The sequence below is a fragment of the Hippoglossus hippoglossus genome, chromosome 17 (assembly GCF_009819705.1).
Source record: "Hippoglossus hippoglossus isolate fHipHip1 chromosome 17, fHipHip1.pri, whole genome shotgun sequence".
Lineage (NCBI taxonomy): Eukaryota > Metazoa > Chordata > Actinopteri > Pleuronectiformes > Pleuronectidae > Hippoglossus > Hippoglossus hippoglossus.
The window spans coordinates 8,067,172-8,085,497 of NC_047167.1; the positions used below are offsets into that span (position 1 = coordinate 8,067,172).

General features: G+C 42.6%; 1 protein-coding gene across 1 annotated transcript; it reads left to right on the forward strand.

Annotated features, from left to right (window-relative positions):
- The first annotated feature begins 402 nt into the window (after positions 1-402).
- LOC117778225 (KN motif and ankyrin repeat domain-containing protein 4-like) lies at positions 403-15,723 on the forward strand. The gene is made up of 10 exons (XM_034613626.1): positions 403-1,350; positions 7,209-7,287; positions 7,373-8,785; positions 9,437-9,512; positions 10,416-10,727; positions 10,888-10,972; positions 11,651-11,870; positions 11,955-12,097; positions 13,229-13,429; positions 15,004-15,723. The coding sequence occupies exons 2-10, from the start codon at positions 7,272-7,274 to the stop codon at positions 15,094-15,096; spliced, it is 2,559 nt and encodes an 852-aa protein (XP_034469517.1). The 5' UTR covers positions 403-1,350; positions 7,209-7,271; the 3' UTR covers positions 15,097-15,723.
- The last annotated feature ends 2,603 nt before the right edge of the window (positions 15,724-18,326 follow it).

The window sequence follows — 18,326 nt, forward strand, 5'->3', positions numbered from 1 at the left end:
ATACTAGAGGAAAGATTCGGGGATCACCAACACTATAACAATTACACCCCAGGAGAACATGAATGTCGTTTTATACCAATCCATCAAGTACATGTTGATGTATTGAGAAGTTATAGGTTATGTCAGTGGACTACACAAAAAGTGACAAAAAGTAAGACTGCCAAAGCCATTTTGATTCATCCTATGGGCACCTAGAATTTATGTTCCATAGTTTTCAGGCCACCAATTAGTTTATGAGACTTCATAATAAAAAAGAAAAACCCATGACGGTGCAAGTGGAAAAGTCAGGGCTCTGCTAAAGTTTTCCAAAAAAGATTCATCCTCTGGAAACCATGGATATCTGTATACAGTTTTTTTCAAGTTTAATGTTAGAATTTGTCACTGGATAAACTCAAAACTGAACAGTGCTAGAGGAAAAGTTGGAAAATCGATCCTTATCATCTGGGGACCATGAATGTCTACATCCATCTGATAGTTGTTGAGATATGTTAGCCTGCACCAAAGTGGTGGACAGACCAACAATTCCATCCCTGCAGCCAACTTTGAATGTTTCCCAACATATTAAGTGTTACCGGGAATCAAACAAGCAATCAAACACAACAGTTGACTCTGACTGCCCTTTTAAAGAGCAGATGGTATGTCTTTCCTGGCATGATGGTGATGCCTCAGAGGAAGATGCTGGTAATGGGCTGAAAAAGGATCCATGAAGAATGAGAGACATGTACCCTCATGAGCGGGACCAAGCCCTCTGCTCTCTCCTCCCGTTCAGTTGATTATAGAGGACAGAGACCACATAGCACTGGACAGGGTTACACTCTGCAACAGGGAGGTCTGTGAGGCACTGCATAGTCACTGGTGTTATCCGAGATGATTATGGACGGTACACAGTAAGGTGACTCTGGTACTCTCTCTTGCTTCACACCATATGCTCCATACTTTGACAGGCTGTCACCAGGGTTCCAGAAGAGTTGCCGTCATTCACAGCCGGCTGCGCCTCTTAACTCCAATTGGCTGCTGTCTGGAGGAGTGGGCGTGGTTTCTCTTGTCTAGCCCCCCAGTTGTCAGTCTTGGTTGGACAGTGGGTACTGAAGAAAGGCATGTTCACAAGCCCCTCCCTGCTCCATGCACTCTTTTGCACACAAGCAACCCCAGCTTCTGTTATGGCAGGGGCCGCACATTGGCATCTCCCAAACTGCTGCTGCATGCCACTCTCCCAGACAGCTCTCCCCTGCCTTCTCAGGAGACAGACAGACAGGCAGAGCTGAAAACAGATTGCAGTGAACTGTCTGGCAAACACGCCCTCACATCAGCAGGACAAAGTGGAGGAAACTGCTAAACATATGTCACAAGGTAAGCTCTGATTTAATATTTATCTCATGTCTCTATCTCACAAACTCGAGATGTTGAATGTTGACCTTGAAAGTCTTCGATAAAAATCGGATCTAAACTCAGGGTCAGAAAAGCATTTGACTATAAAGTGGTTTAACAAATTGTGCTGAGTGTATCTTCTGGGCCTGTGCTGAATACTGATCAGACGTTCAGGGGAATACGTTTGCCTTTTAGAGATAAAACGTTGAATTATATTTACATTTTTATTACATTTCTATTTACACATGCTGAACAGAAATGCACATGAAGCAACACAAACACACATGTCCACGTGAACACACACGCCCAAGCGGCACACTTTCTATTTTAACCTTGCCATGTTAACATTGCATAGCTTTCCTCAATGCGTGAAGCCACTGGCAGCTGTTTCATCCTGAGCTTTGGCTTCACATACCACTCAATGAGGCTTAGATGCCTCAATGCAACTCTGACCCTGTTGGTATTGGAACAGGACCAGGACAACTCCAGTGGTCTCACAAAATCCCCAAGATGAAATACAAGCTGAAGAAGAACTCATAGAACTTGAGCAATGTCTAGGGAAGTCATTTTGGAGAGAGTGAGTGAAAAATACAAGTTTTACAGAAAAAAGAAGAGACGGATCAAGCAGGAGGGGAAAGGGAGATTGAGTCCAAACAGTTGGCTATGGTTTCTAAATCAACTCCGAACAGAAGACAGGGTTTAGAGTTATGCGCTGGAAAAACCACAGTCTGTACAGCCAAAAAGTTGGAGGAGAGGAATCATTTTTCCAGGAACAGAACATTGACAGGGAAACATTTATACATGCAGTGTACAATATACTGTGAAAACAGATGGACAGGGTGAAAGTTGAAAAGAGTGTCATGGTTTTTAAACCTCACTGTTAGGTTTCCAAGTTCAGAATTACGTCAATTGTCAAAAATTTTAGAAGTCAGGCATTCGCTCTGCGGTGTCAAAAAGTGTTTTTTATCCAAACACATAATAAACATGGCCGGTTGACTGGGACAATGTGATAGAGGATACACAGGGACTGATCTGAAAGTTCACCCCATGTGAACCCACGAAACTAAAAACACGCGAGACTACACAAACTCCATAACTTGTGAAAAACTGCAGCACCTCTGTCGGACTGTAGTTAGTTGTACATTGATCTACATGCTAACATCAGCCTGCTGTTATGCTCACAGTGACAATGCTAATATGCTGACGTTTAGCAGGTATAATGTTTACCACGCTCACTATCTTAGCTTAGTTTGCTAATAGTCGCTATTTATGGCAAACGTCCAGCTGAGGCTGAAATAAGCTGACAGCAAACATAAAAATGTTGACCTGATGGTGGCGCCAAATGAAAAGGTCACCCAAAGTGATTGCATTTAATCATTATAGGAACATTAATGTTAAATGGACTGTATTCATGTAGCACTTTTCTAGCCCCGTCAACTCCCCAAAGCACTTTACAGTACAAGTAGCATTCACCCACACATTCATATAGCGTTTCTACATGCAACGCTTTTTCTATCAAACACCATTCATACGCCGTCAGCACAGTATCTTGCTTAAGGTCATTTCGAACAGCAGACCGGCGTCGGGACAAACCCAGGACCATCGGATTAGTGGAGAACCCTCTGTTCCTTCTGAGCCACAGCTGCCCCCAATGTTTGCATCAAATTGCATGACAGCCCATTCAATAGCTGAGGACCTTACACAAAACAACAAATGTCAACCATGGTGGCACTAAAGGTTAAATATGTTAGGAGTCATCCTCTGAGGACAACAAAAGTGTGTACCCAATTTTGTGGCATTCTATCAAACACTAATGGACTAATGGGCCATATTAGCATGGCTAAAACTCTGCATTGTAGCAAACGTCCTGTTGGTCCCAGCATTGACTGAACGATAAACAAACAATAAATGATCCATTTGTGCTTATTTGAAGCTCAAGCATTTATTCTTGCTTCAGTGGGAGGTCGCCTCTTGCTGTGTCATGAATTTAGTTTGTGGCTAGAGTAAAGAATGCTGTGGACAGAGATGTTGTGATTATGAGGTTTATGCTGATGCCAAAAGGTCTGTGTGAGAAGGAACACATTTTAGAGCCTGAGAGGAGGAGAACAGCTGTTGTGGGGTCACATAGTCGAAAAGAACTCAAATCATGCAAAATGGACTCCCCCAAAAAAATTACTAACTACAACAAGAGTTATAGTGGGATACCAAGGAAACCTTATTCCAAAAAATCAACTCATTTCAGTGTCTAGCCGAGCAGTACTGTCGTGTTGCGAAGGGCTGCTTGGCTTGGGCCTGTTTGGCTTGGTCCTGCTTTTACTTTTCATTTGTTGGGTTTCCTGTGAGGTGGGCCCAGCATACGAAATCAAAACATGTGCCACGGAAATGTGGACAGATTTAGGCAATGACTCACAGCAGTGGCCTGATCGTTACTCTGCTATATTGTTTCCTCTGTGGCAACATGGTCAGGATGAAATGTATGAGCGAGTCTATATTTGTATGTAAGAAACATGTGGGCTACTGCAGTTTGTTTCTCACTTTGTTTGTTTGAGAGAAGAAGAAGCTAAAGTCTAAAAGTGAACATATTGCTCTTTCTAAATGCTACACATTCACACAACTTTGGATTAGCTGTAGCAGGCAAAACCATTTGACATAGCCACAAATCCAAGGAAAGTTCAGAGGACTGGTTTGACATTTGAGGAATATTGATTTTAGATGAGAAGATAGACACCACTTTCATAGTGTGCCGCAAGTTTCCAGGTTGTGGGATCTCCTGCGGTCTCATATTTAATGGACAAAATATAAGTGATCTTCCCATCAAAGTATGTAAGATAGCAAGTAGGTTAGTAGACAGCATAGAGAAAAGGCTGGATATTAGACTCACTACTTTTTCTGGTAAGTGAGCGGTAACTCGCTGCACTTTTTGGCTCAACAATGTGGGTTGTCAAGACCAGGGCTAGGCTAGGTGGATCCCCTTTGCCTCCAGTGTATGCGAAGGTAAATCAGCCATCTCTTGCAATTTCATATTTCATGGACAAAATATGAGCGTGAAATTTAAAGTAAATATTTTCCTATAGCTACAGCTTTTCTGAACTAAGCTTTCTGAATAACTCTGAGTTGCTATGAACTAATAGCAGGAAACAGTTTTATTTCATACATAGTAGACATCCATTGTGGAGATGCTCTTGAAGTGCATCTAGCAGTCGTCTACTTTCTGACTGTGATGATGGAGCCATCATAGAGACTGATTGAGACATCAGCAGTAACAGGTGCTCTGCTGCACAGCATTGGTTGACAGAGGCTTAAATACAGCCTTGCCACATTAGGCTTTTTTCTTTTATATTAATGCTTCACTTGCTCTATGGAAATCTTGTCATCCTGGTTTGTCCCACTATGCGGAGGACGTTCACTGAATTATCTTCTGTTAGAATTTCAAATAAAATTACATTTCCTCCTATGATATGCACTTCAGCCTTACACCCACGTGCATGGGCTAAAATTAGACTTTTCAGAGTGAGTGCTGAAAGAGTGTCATCGAGGTCCACTGGTGTGGCAACATGCACGCTGTATCAGTTTCAGTGTGTTCAGTGAAACCCGTGTACTATAGGTTTCTGTGTGGACAACAGAACCAAACATACCGTGAGGAGAAGGAACGCTGCTGTGATAAATCATTTTACCAGATTTAGGAAAACAATATTTAGTTACTGTAAAAAGCGTGTATTGAATTTTTCTCTAAGTAGGCTACTTGGTGGGAAGAGTTATTGAATGAAATACAGAGAGGGCTCAGTATTATGCTTTTAGGTGACTGAGTCACTTTACAGGAAAGTGATACATTCAGTCTGTCTGAAATCTACAATGCAAAGTAGTAGAAATTGTCAAATGAGCACTGGCATGAAATCCTTGCTCAAGTTCATGCTGCTCCTACTTATTTCATTATCAGATTAATCATGTTTGTCCACTTTAATGGCTGCTCATGTTTTTTCCCTTGAGACATCCAATTTTTGAGAATGTGGCTTGTTTTGTAAAATAAAAAAAATGTGATTTGTATTTAAGCTACTATAGTCAATACTTATACATGAACAATGGATCTAGTGTCTATGTCTAATGGGAAAGGGGCTAGTTATGATGACAAATCCATGTATCTGTCCGAAGTCTGTCACCTGACTCTGTAGTTCCCCTCAGTCTTTGACTTTGGCTCAATCATTGACTCAATTGCTCACAGATCTTTTTAGCCTTGTTCTTCAGCTGAGACAGGCAGCTGTTTTTGACAATAAAGGCTCCCCTGAACCTTCTGTTAAATGAACAGTATAAAGTTAAAGTTAGGGAAAAGGTTAGTTGAGCTAAAAGCAGAGTGAATATTGGTCTTAAATTCATTAGTAGTCAGGAATTTTAACTGACATAGTTGTACTTATACTTCTGGTTACCTCCAAATGGCTAAAAATATGTTACAGCTTCTTCACAGTACTGTATCTTCAAAATGCATTGATTTGATCAGCAGCAAAACTATATTGGCTACTAGTAATAACATCCAGCCCTTATGGCAACTTCACACTCACTGAGAAAAAGGTTTGCTAACTGGAATTTAATATATTTTCCCAGATTAATATCTGTTATCCAATATTTTAACATACCCTATATGTGACAAGCTCCACCCAACAGGAAACTACCAGACATGGTCTGCTGCAGGTCCTGCATGCACATACAGCTGAAACCAGTATCATTGAGTTCAAGCACATATGTACATATCCAAGCTTGTAAAAAAACGTATGCATCGCTGTGCATAATTTGCTGATTTGTTGCCGTTTGTTCTTGGCCATCAGAGAGGGTGTGAAAGATGGAAGATAAAATTCCCAGCAGGCCCATTTGGTGGTGTTTGTCTGTTTACTGCATAGCTGACATTGTTTGGGGCTGCGGCTCAGTGGCTGCGGTGCCTCAAGAGGACAGCGAGCTGCCAGAGAGGCTGGTGGTCAGGAGAGGGGAGGGCCGTGTGTGGTTGGGGGTGGGAGGAGGTGAGGCTGGATGGGAGAGACACTGAGTGACGACTGGAATACACAGAGAATAAACTCATATATTGACTAGTTAAAGAAAAAAAAAAGATAAGGGAATAGAAATGGCAGTTGAACCATCTGCGTGGTACAAATACTGTGTTTCAACTGTAATGAAACACAAGAGAGTAAAAGGGAAGTTACAGTCAGAGACAGTTCTGTAAAAGTAAACCACAGGTCTGTAAGAAGACTGGAGGGAAAGTGAGAGAAGGAAGGGAGGAACGTAGTGAGTCAGAACAATGGTTGTCTTTATTTACGTCTGGAGGAGTATATTTTGCCTCGCTGGCCAATGCTGCTAGGCTGAACGTCTCAAGTTATTTTCAGCTCCAGTCGTGGATGGCAGGGCTGTAATCAAATGAACATCAGGCCTGCCAGCGTTGAATAATAACTGGCTGGTGCATGGAAGAAATGAAGCAGTGACAGTGTGAGAAAAACTAAAAAATCTTGTAGAGAAGAAGAGAATGACAGAGAAGAGGAGCGAGATGGTGCTTGGAGTGTAATTGGATGTTTGTTAGTTTTGTGATCCGCGGTACATGTGGGAGAATGAATAACATTGTGAATGTAGAGCAAAACGGGTCTAATGCTGTTCATAAAATTAAGACTGAGTCACCACAACCATCGGCAAAAATCATCAGTTGTGCCACCACGAATCACGCCTGTGTTCATCTGTTCATTATTTTATTAGATAACCACACAATAATCACTTCGACCACTCGTAAACAGTCCCTAGCATGTGTTCCATGAGTAGCGGCCTCGATTAATTCCACTGTTTTGCTTTTATCTTGTTTGCTTTGTCAGATACTCAAAGGTCCAACCAGATAATGTGACAACAAATTGTTTGAAGAACAGAACAAAAGAAAAATGGAGAGACAAAATGGTAAGAAAGTCCGTAAAAAGCTGAGTTTGACTAAATGAGACATTTTATTGTGATGGATACTAAATTGGTGTTTTAATGTGTGCAGGAAATATCTCACCGCACAAAACTAAAGAGAATGGAATTAAAGGGAAGCCCCCTTACTCAGTGGAGACCCCTTATGGCTTCCGAATTGACCTGGACTTCCTGAAATACGTAGACGACATAGAGAAAGGCAACACCATCAAAAGAGTCCATATTCAGCGGAGGAACAAAGTCCCACGGGCAAGCACTCTTCCCAGGCACCTCAACCCTTCTGGTTCTGGCCACTGCTCCAGCCTCTGGGGATCTACCGGAGCTATTGGCCCCAGGTCCCGATTGTCCGATGCCGATCATCATAGCTATACTTCCTGGGCATGCGATCACAGGAGACCCCTTTCTCCCACAGGGCTCAAGTCTCTGGCAGAGATGGAGGCCAGAATCAAGGAGTTTGATGAGCAACCTTTAGGTGAGCACATCAGACCTCATCTCCTCCGTGCCTCCAGTCTGCCTCTCACAGTATTACTAAGACAGAGCTCAGAGTCCACCGATGACCCCGGCAGCCTCCACAGTTCTAGGGATCACCTCGGAGGAAGAAACACCTCCTGTGAAGACATTTTATACTCCCAAGATAGCCCTCGTCCTCGGGACTGCTCAGGGCTGATGAGGCGCCTGACCGAGGCCCTTGAACGTGTCGGGGAGCTGGAGATGGAGGTGAGGGTCATTCCGGAGCTCAGGGCTCAGATCTGCATCCTCCAAGAGGAACGAGAAATGCTTCGTCTGGGCCTGAATCCACAGATCCAAGCCCCTTCGATGAATGGAAGCACAGACCCTCATACTTTGTCCCACTATGGCACCAGGGAAATCAAAAGGCCCAGGCATGAAAGCCATGTCGTGTTTCCTAAAAATCACATTGTCAGTCAAGACGATTCTAATCCAACACACGAGTGGAGGACTAGTACAGATCTGGACGAGCTGCTAACGGTGACGTCCCTGCAAGCGAAGGTGGCTGCGCTCGAGCAGAAGCTCCATGAAACTGGCCTGGAGCTCCAGAGGGCCGTAGGCCTGCTGAGGGAGCAGCAGGAGGAGAGCAAGAGGAAGGACGAGAAGATGGGGCACCTTATCACAAATCCTGCGGTGTGGGTCCGGGCAGAGAGGGTGGTTGTGGACCAGGACGGAGATGAGACGGTGGTGAGATCTGTTGAAACAGATTATGATAACGTCAGCTCCCTGAGTGGTGTAAGAACTGGGCCTGTAGACACAGCAGTAGTCGTCCCCCACATAAAGAAGATCAAGAGGCTCCTGGATCAGCAGTGGGCGTGTCTGTGTGCAGACAGGGAGTCAGGAGAGGAGGGTAAACCACTAATACACCCAGACCCGAAAGTCAACTCCCTGCAGCAGCAGATGATGGGACTTGTTGACATCCTCACCTCCTACTACATCCAACATGGACACAATGATGGAGACAGGATTCAGCATGAAGGTACTGTAGTCCAGAGATTGTACATCACATCACTGTACCTAGTGTTCACTGAGAGAAAAAACATGGTAGACAGTAACAAGGTTTTTCTGCATATTCCACAAAAGTCAACAAAAGGAAATTAAGTCAAATTTGCACTTCACGCAGCCTTAAAAAAATACTTTGTTTGGAAACAAACATATTTATAAAGTTTGTTAAGTTAACAATTGAAAATAAAACTTAATTCACTTGTGTGTTACCATTTGTAAAACAATTTTCTTTTTCCAGTGTTTATGTCTTCAAAAGGTCGAATGCATTTAAAGTCGAATGCTCACATTTGCCTCACAGCCCAGAAATCCTGTCGAAATAAAGGCGATTTGTTATTTTGCTGCAACACTGAAAATGTCATCTTCTTAAAATTTACTATAGAAGAGGTTGAATCGTGGAGTTCATTTGTCCAATTCAGACTCCAACTTTAATTATCAGATGTAAAGTGATGGTACTTGCTGGTCTGAGTGTATATAGTTTGTTTATAGAAGTAAAAAAAAATGGGTGACTCAGCTTTTGTGAAGCTACGTCTAAAGAATCTTAATAATCCAAACCATGTTAAAAACGTTGCTGCTCATCTGCATGTTGATATTCCATCATGTCGTCTGTGTCTCGTCTTCCCTGCAGACTCTAAATCCATCATGAAGACAGATGGATGCGTCCAGACGTCAACAGGCCAACATTCTGGGGGTGTTAATGACGGGTTAGTAAACAGCTCTCACTGCCTTTACCGAGCTTAAAAGTAATGTTTATTGGAACTCGACTGAACTTGAGGTTCTTTAAGCTACTGTTGCATGGCTCTGACTGAGAAAATTATAATGATTTAAATCTGAAAGATGAATACCACTCCCTCTAAAGCACGGACTCCCATGTCTGAGGATGAAATGGTGAATGGTCTGTATTTATATTGCGCTTTTCTAGTCTTGATCTCCACTCAATGCACTTTACAGTGAAGCACTTTACAGTTTGCCATTCACCCATTCACACACATTCAGGGGCTATTCATGTTTCAGCATCTTGCCCAAGGACACTTTGGCATGCAGATGGGGAAGACTGGGATCGAACCTCCGACCTTCTGGTTGGAGGACGACCGCTCTACCTCAGCCACAACAGAGCATTCTTCATTTTCCAACGCCTCAGATCAAAATGTATTTAATCATTCTAAATTAGAATAATCCTGAAGGACAGAAAAACGTGTATTTTTTTCTGCTCAGAATTACAAAATCATTGAGTGGGCTAGAAAATCCACTTGTTTGTAATAATCAGATGAATTTTTTTTTTTTTACTGTTTTTTAATGTCCAGCCACAGCCGTTTAAGGACTCAAAGATTGATTGGATTATCCTGAATTATCCTAAACATGAATAATCTCTTCCAAATACCTTACTCCAAAATGAGCCAAATGAGACATCATGGGGAACATGGATGGATTGGCTTTAAGCTTGATGACTGAAGCAAAAGAGTTAATGCAGTTTTTCAGGGAATTCAAACATCTTTTTTTCAATTTAAACATCCCAGTGTTTGAGAGATCCAAGAATTCAGTGCTGAAAATGATGCAACACATTTATTTTTCCCCACCTAATTTTCTTTTCCTTAATTTTCATAAAGAACAACCACAAGTGGAAATCTCAGGAGTGAGGGTGTGAACGACAGCGTTCAGCAGAAGGAGAGCAGCACCAGCCCCAGAGACATGGCTGCTGCCCAGGTGGATGCGGACCCAGAGATGAGACGGGTGGAGGGAGAGCGGCACATGAGCCCAGACGCACAGATGATATCGGGAGGAGCAGGATCGGGGCGGACAGATGGAGGCGGAGCGTCTGTGGAAGCAGAAGCTCCGGAGAAAATGGCCAAGACGAAACCAAAGCCTCCAGGAGAACAGATGGAGAGGTACTCTGGCTCAGAAACAACTCCAGGGGGCAGGTGAGAGGACCAGAACTAATGCTTTATCAGTGCTGGTTTAGTAAATGAAATAGCTCCTACAATAAATGTTCATTTCATTTTCATTAGAATGCATTCCTGAATATGTGAGGTAAATCCCCCTCTTGATGGTTGACCAAGCACACATGTTCTTCTCTTTCAGGGAGACTGGGAGTGCAGATTTTATGACCGCATGTCAGTTCCTCAATGACCACATGGAAAACATGCATAACCCCAACGATGATATGGTACGTCACATGGGTTGTCAAACAGAGATTTTTCATTAAACCTAAAGAAAGTCAATAATTAATACTGAAGCTGCTTAAATTCAAATTAAAATGTCTTCAGGTAAACAGGAAACATGACTCAACTTACTAAATGTAACTTAAAGCTGCCCAATCAATATGTTGTATTGTGGATATTTTTGGGGTTATTTACAAACCCACAGAGAATTATCACTCAGCTCAGCGCATTGTTTTGATTTGTTAGCCTGTTGCTTTACTGACTCACTCTCGCTGCTCCAATGAAACCATGTTTCCGGCTGTTTTCAGTGAGAAATGAAGCACATACAACCTCCTCACCAAACAATACACACAGTTAACAACTAGCTTTGCACATAGGCAAGCTTAACCAACATATATTTGTTGGTGGAGACCAAAATAAAGTGAATAGTGGACTAAACACTGCACCAAAAATAAATTCTAATGTTGCTAGATGTTTGTCGGATGTGAAAATAGCTAAATTGTTGAAATGTTACTAACTTTATACTGTGACAATCCAGTGACAATATGTAAGTGTTATGTTCTGTAACAAGTCAATTAATACTGCTTCAAAGTGTGTCCATGTACTGTACACTGTACTTGTCAAATGTCAGAATGCATCATCCAAAGTTTTCATCCTTCCTGTATTCCTGTCTGTTTCTCCAGAGGAAGGCCCTGGTCGTGTTGTTTCAGTATTGGTTCAGTGCGGCGGCAGAAGAGGCCTCAGTGGCCAGCAGGGTGGCTATGTACCTGAAGGAGGTGAAGAAATCCACACCCTCACTACTGGCCTTCCTCATCAACCTGGCCGACGACAACGGCAACACAGTGCTGCATTACAGCGTGTCCCACTGCAACTACGGCATCGTCAGCCTGCTGCTGGACACAGGTAATACCACCGCGTTACCAGGTTTGTTTTTTACAAAGTAATCGCTGCAATGTTAATTTTGATGTTTTTATCTCTGTACCTCAGGTGTAGGTGATGTTAACCTGCAGAACAACGCTGGCTACACAGCAGTGATGCTGGCCTCACTGACGGCCCCCGATGGCCCTGGTGGCATGGAGGTGGTCCGGAAGATAATGGAGCTGGGCAACATCAACATTCACTCCAGTCAGGTAACGTGTGGCTACACTGTGATTCAAATGACAGAAAATGAACAGCTCCCTTTAAGATGGTAGCGCCCTGTGGAGTTTAAGTTTTAAAATAATAAAAATCTTAATTTACACGGCACCTTTTTTAATGTTGTTACAACGTGCTTTACAAGGAAGGAACAACGGAAATAAGACAATGGAACAAGAGCAGAGAAAATAGAACAATAAAATAGAAAGAATTGAATTATAAATAACTACGATTAGTACATGTAAATAAGAGCCATAGTCAATCATCTGTAAAAGCTTTCATGAAAGGTTAAGTTTTAAGAGGGGATTTAAAAGGAGCTAGAGAATTAGTCTGTCTGAGTTCAACGAGGAGCAACTTCCATAATGAGGGAGCTTGTTCAAGTCTAAATGGAAGATTGCATCTACTCCCACACAATATAAAGGGTCACTCCATTGTTTTTCACATATAACTACAAATCAGTTCTGTAATTTCTCCTTTCTCACCTCTGAGGGGAGCCTTTTAAAGAAGGCTATGAAGGACTTGGGGGAGCAGTTTAAAAGATGTGAGAATATAACAGCAGAGCCGACCCTCCCTATAAAACAACTTTCTGGTAGCCACTAGGGTCCCGCAGCCACCAGGGGGCCCCCAAAGTCATAGATTGTACTTCGTTGGATTAGGGTTTGCTACTATAACGCTTGCTACTGTCAGTATTGTCTGATAAGGCAACAGCGAGGATCATCACGTATGTTTGATCCAAAAACTGTGTCCCCCTCTGTCAGAGTGAAACATTTTTTTTGTAATAAGGCACCTTTAAAAAGTGAAACTTTAGCATGATCTATATTCCAAGCCTAAAATAGTTTTGTTTGAATACAAATTGACTATTATGTTTGGTTTGACTAATGACTGGGACTATGCTTATAACTTCAAATGAATAAGGGCTATAACTGGTCTGTCCACTTCGATGCATGGCCCCCAAACTTTATCCTGCTTAGGGCCCACAGATGTGTAAAAGCCATGGAGGGTCCAATGAATGACACTATCTTGCATTATGTGAAATATGGTCTTAAATTGCATCCCTCTAAAGAGTCCTTTATCAATAACAGATCTCCGTCTGTGTCCCATCCTCTCTCGCTCTTTTTTCCGCACAGACGGGCCAAACAGCTCTGCACTTGGCGGTGAGACACGGCCGAGTCGTGATGGTCCGCCTGCTGCTGAGCTGTGGAGCCGACACCAACAGCCAGGACAGCCAGGGCACCACGGCCCTGATGTTCGCGTCGGAGAGGGGCCACACACACATCGCACGGCTGCTGCTGGAGCGGAGCCAATGTGACCTCACCCTCACTGACAAGGTGACACTGAAGCACACAAGTCCCATGGAGTATTTATTTCCAATATTATCCCCTAACCGCCTAGTGTGAGATACATAGTTGCAGTTGTCGCGGTATTAATTATTCCAAAAGAATAAAAAAATAATTGGACAACATTTTCTTTCAAATTCTACAGGCAGCACCCTCAGGTAATAAGATTTCAGAAATTCAAAAGGACAACTCCAACTCGATTTCTCTTGTGAAATCCTGTTTTTATAACAAAACTTTACTACGCACATAACTGAACTCAAAAGGGAGCTTGGGTGTATGAAAGCGTTTGTGTTTGGACTCACACTGTGTGCATGTGGGTGGACTGAGAGTGTGCATGCAGCAGAATAGAGCTTTCCCAGGATTAATCAGGGCTACAGTAAGACAAATCTCCCTGGGCTGAGATGAGCTAATCCGCCAACAGTAATTTATCTGCCAGTCTGGAGCGAGTGGAGGCAGGGAAGACGGCTTCCATATGCATCTATTACTTTTGATGCAGTCCACCTTAGTTTCAGAGGAAGAAAAGACCATAAACCACAGGCGTCCAGTCTCGACTCTAAAGCATATTCAACTATATTTCACCTTGACACAAACCCTCATTAATGAGACTAATTAAACTCTGATAAATATGAATTCTTAACCCATTTATCCTATGAACTGAAAATGCAACCATGCGGATTAGTGTTTGATTTCAAGGTGCAGCCTCAATCCTGCACCATGAAACTCTTCCAATGAGCACAATGCTAAGAGTCCTCCTGCCAGGCAGAGAAGCTTTGTACCTGAGCCACACGCTAATGTCTGCATTAGAATGTAAAGTATAGTCATATTTTTGCTAGTTCAGTTGAACATGTCAGCAATTACATAATAAAATCGGTCTCATCATTTAAGAAATCTCTGTCTGTCTGTATGTGGAACGCATATCTGAAGAACCATTCATTTTATTGGCTTCACGCTTGGCAACTGGGTTATTAAAGGCCCAAGGAAGTGCAGTGTCTAATCTGGTGTTGAGACACTTTCAGTATTTATAAACTGTGAATGCAGCGCTCTGAAGCGGCAGCGGCTGTGACTCATCAACATAAGAGACGTTGTCACGACAACACCGCGTTCATGTCAAAGGCAACTGATTCACCAGTTCAGGGATCTGTGCACTGAGTCGAGCTTCACAGAACTTTGAATAGACAGGTGAACAGCTCTTTGTGCAGCAGCGGAGGTGCAGCTTCAGGGTTCGGTGGCCTGGGTCTCTACTGCTCAATGACTGCAGGTCACTTTTACAGTCAGAGAAAGAAAGCTGCAACCAGCATTACCACAGGCCACCATTCCAAACAGGCAGGTTTAGAACAGCCACTGCAGTTGTGTCTCTAAACACCAGAGTGAATCTCAGGGGATCAACAGAGTGAGTGGGATTCATCCTCAGGCGACTGCTGAAGTCCTCACAAAAGTTCAAAGAAATCCATCCAGTAATTGTTGATTTTGAATACTGCTAGCATGGCTAAAATCACAGATGGATTAGTAAATCTTTATCTCGTGTGTCGAACTTCATTTGGCTTTTCTTTCTCTCTGTCCTCCAGCTTGGTCAAACTGCCATCTCCATTGCCATGCAAGGTTCCCATACGGACACAGCCGCCCTCCTGCAGGCCCACGCTAAGGCTCGACTTCTGTAGAGCTGGAAAATCAGAACAGAGTCTGCAGATATAATGAACCTCTCACACATGCTCTTTTCCGTCTGATGCACCTTAAAATGCAGTTTAAGGTTGATGCTATGTGCCTGGATTGACCTCTTTCTTCCATGATATTGTTTTTGAATCCAGGACTTGTGCTGCACAAGCATTAACTCAAGTTTGGTATGGGATGACATCATCATAACGAGACTACATCATCAATGAGAGAGGTGGGGCTTTCAACAAGGGTTTGTTGTGAGTGCTTGTGCAGTAAAATGTGTTTTCATGGTTAGGCTTGATCTTTGCACAATCAAGTAGCAGCTTCCCTCTGCAAACTATGCAATGAAAATATATATTTATTATAAGTAAATTGTTGTCATGATAAAATGGTCCTTATCCCAGGTGCTTCTCTGTTTATAGAGAAAAAGCAGAGGCTGCAATTTCCATAATTGCAGCAGATCAGCACTTTTTGAATAAAATAAAATGTGTGTAAAATATATCAAGACATGTAAAGTACTTGTTGAATGCTGCATGATGTGTACATGAAAGACAAATGTAAACCAACCTGTTGATTTCTCTCTCTAGCAATTTCCACAATTTTAACAATGTTTGTTTTTAATAAAAATCAGAGAAAATAGATGATGATGATGATGTCTATTTTCAAACAAGCAAACATGCCCTCAAATACAATAGTTGAATTGTCAGGCTGCACTGGAAATCCAGCAGGGGGCGCAGTTTCTCCATTCCAGCATCACCACTACCTGCCAAATAACACACATACATAGAGCAACAATATTCTCAATTCTTAAAATGACCATACCCGGGGGATTAGATCTAATCCCCTTCAAGTGTGGCAGACAATTATAAACAAGACACCCACGGAATTGTCCTAATTCCTCAGTGAGAGACGCCACAATGAGATTCACCTGCAGTCCCACCGTATGGCAGCTGGAAAGGCCCAGTCAGGCGTGAAAACAGCTGTGTGTGTGTGTGAGTGGCCCTTTGTTCCTTTAGCCCATTGGGGAGCAGTAAGTGTCAGAGCTTTTATTTTTGCTGCAAAGACTTGAGATTATATTTGTGTGACACAGAGGATTGAGCGTGGAGACGGAGGAGGAGGAGGAGGCTGGATTTCCGTCTGAAAGAGCAAAGCCACCTCATTTCCCCTGGGGGGGGGGGTTTCTCCAGCCTCGCCGACCGACTGCCCTGCCGCTGTGATGAACCCTTAAATCAGCATCCTTCTCTAGGGTCGCAGATTAAATCTGAGCAAATTCTATCATAAAGTGACGCTCGCACTGCTAGCTAAAATTAAAACAATGTCCTGAAATACATGAATAGAATAAAAGACCCGTGACGATATGTATTCATGCGAGTACAAAGGCCACAGAGAAATGTAGACATATACCATCCCCCACCCTGACAGGCCGTCACACCACAATGAATAAAGGTTGATATGGTGTGCTCATATGTGGACCAATGAATTTCTGCTGCAGGCCCCACTAGATTATTAAAAAAACTAAAGTACTCATTACATAATATCCTAATGGGGTGGGAGGACAACAAGGAGGCTGATGAGTCTGAAGGCATTTGCCTGGTTTCCCTTTAATAATCATAATGGACTGGATTTATCTGCCACTGTTTTTCTGTCTGCTGATGGATCACACACAGTCAGGGTGGATACAAAACAGCATGGGCTCATAATAGATTTGGAATGCACGAATAACACATTCTCCTTCTGTCAAATAAAAATGTGAATTCATGAGCAATATAACACACATTGGTAGATTAAAACACATGTAGTCGTTTTGCTGTGGCAGCCTTACTTGGTCGGGTATGACCAGCGGCAGCTACTTAAAACCATAGACTGTATATAAAAATTGTCGTATAGTCCGGAAAGTGAAGCCAAACCAAGTGCCGAAACCAGTATTCTATCAAATGACCAGTAGGGGGCGATTCTACAGGTTGCACAGAAGTCCCTTTCCATTGAAGTCCATTAGAAGATGACCTTACTTCTCACATGAACATTTTCATACTGAGTTTATGGTCTCAATCTTTAGCTTCAAGCCTTCTCCAATACAGCATGATGTTCATTTAGTAAATTACGGTCTCATTTAGAGTCAAACAGATGATAAAGCACGGCATGGATACTGTGTGACTGACAGCTAGTACCTTCCAATGGGTGAAGGTCGCAGATGTAGGTGGCCGTGCAGTGTCCTCGAGCTCCCAGTCAGGCTCCACCCCCCACATCTCCAAATATGGCTTCTTTTGGTTTAAAAACAACAAGATGGCCCTGGACAAAATGCCAAACTCAAGGATTAAAAACGACAGTTCACAAACCAATAGGTGACGTCAGGTAGGTTGTCACCTGCTTACATGAGATCAAACTACTTAGACAGTAAACACACCATACCTGATAAGGACCATACCTCTTTGTTGATTCCTGCTTGTGGTCCCACTCGTTCTCAGGTCGCCAAAAGTTGATGATTGACATTAACATTGAAACGGCTAAGTGTTGCCAAGTGTTGGCAAATAATATTTACCAGACACATAACAATGTAAGCATTCATTTGGCGGCCTCTTGTGGCCAACCTGATGAATGCGAGTGCGACATTCACATTCATTATTTCCATTTTTGATCTGGACCATATCTGAGGAAATTTCGGACTCATTAGCTGCTAAATGCTCATCTCATAGACTGTCTATAAAGACGGACAACATGTCTCCACTTCTTCCCACTCATCAGAAATGAAGCCAAAATATCCCAGACACGCTGCCATCTTACGCATCATACACAAATCATACACAAGTCGGTCTCAGCTATCAATCATGTTTTTATGGCATCAAATAACTAATTTTAAACCAAACTTAACAAAAATAATTGCTCAAGAATATACATCAGACTTTTGAGTTTGGTTCATGGTCCATCCACTAACATGGAGGAGGCAGGGTTTATAACCTATACTGCAGCCAGCTACCAGTTGGTGATTAGGTGCTTTGGCTGCTTTTCTGGAGAGTTATCAAGTCATCCATCTTTAAACACAGTCCATGGCTCAGCTGTGTTCACTGACTAATTGTTAAGTTTGTTTGCTGTTTGATACTCCTTAATGTGCATACATTTCGTTTAAATTTTTTCTAATAACAATCTGTAACTGTGTAGGCCACGCTGACCATTCGAACCATATGAAAATGTTTACCAGTGCAGGTTTAAATCAACTGGTTTAAGAGTTGAAAAATGG

Bases quoted from the DNA above. Each gene is read 5' to 3' on its own strand.
- LOC117778225 (XM_034613626.1), top strand. The intron at 10,973-11,650 runs GTACGTCACATG...CTGTTTCTCCAG, and splicing joins ATAACCCCAACGATGATATG to AGGAAGGCCCTGGTCGTGTT. The intron at 13,430-15,003 runs GTGACACTGAAG...TCTGTCCTCCAG, and splicing joins ACCTCACCCTCACTGACAAG to CTTGGTCAAACTGCCATCTC.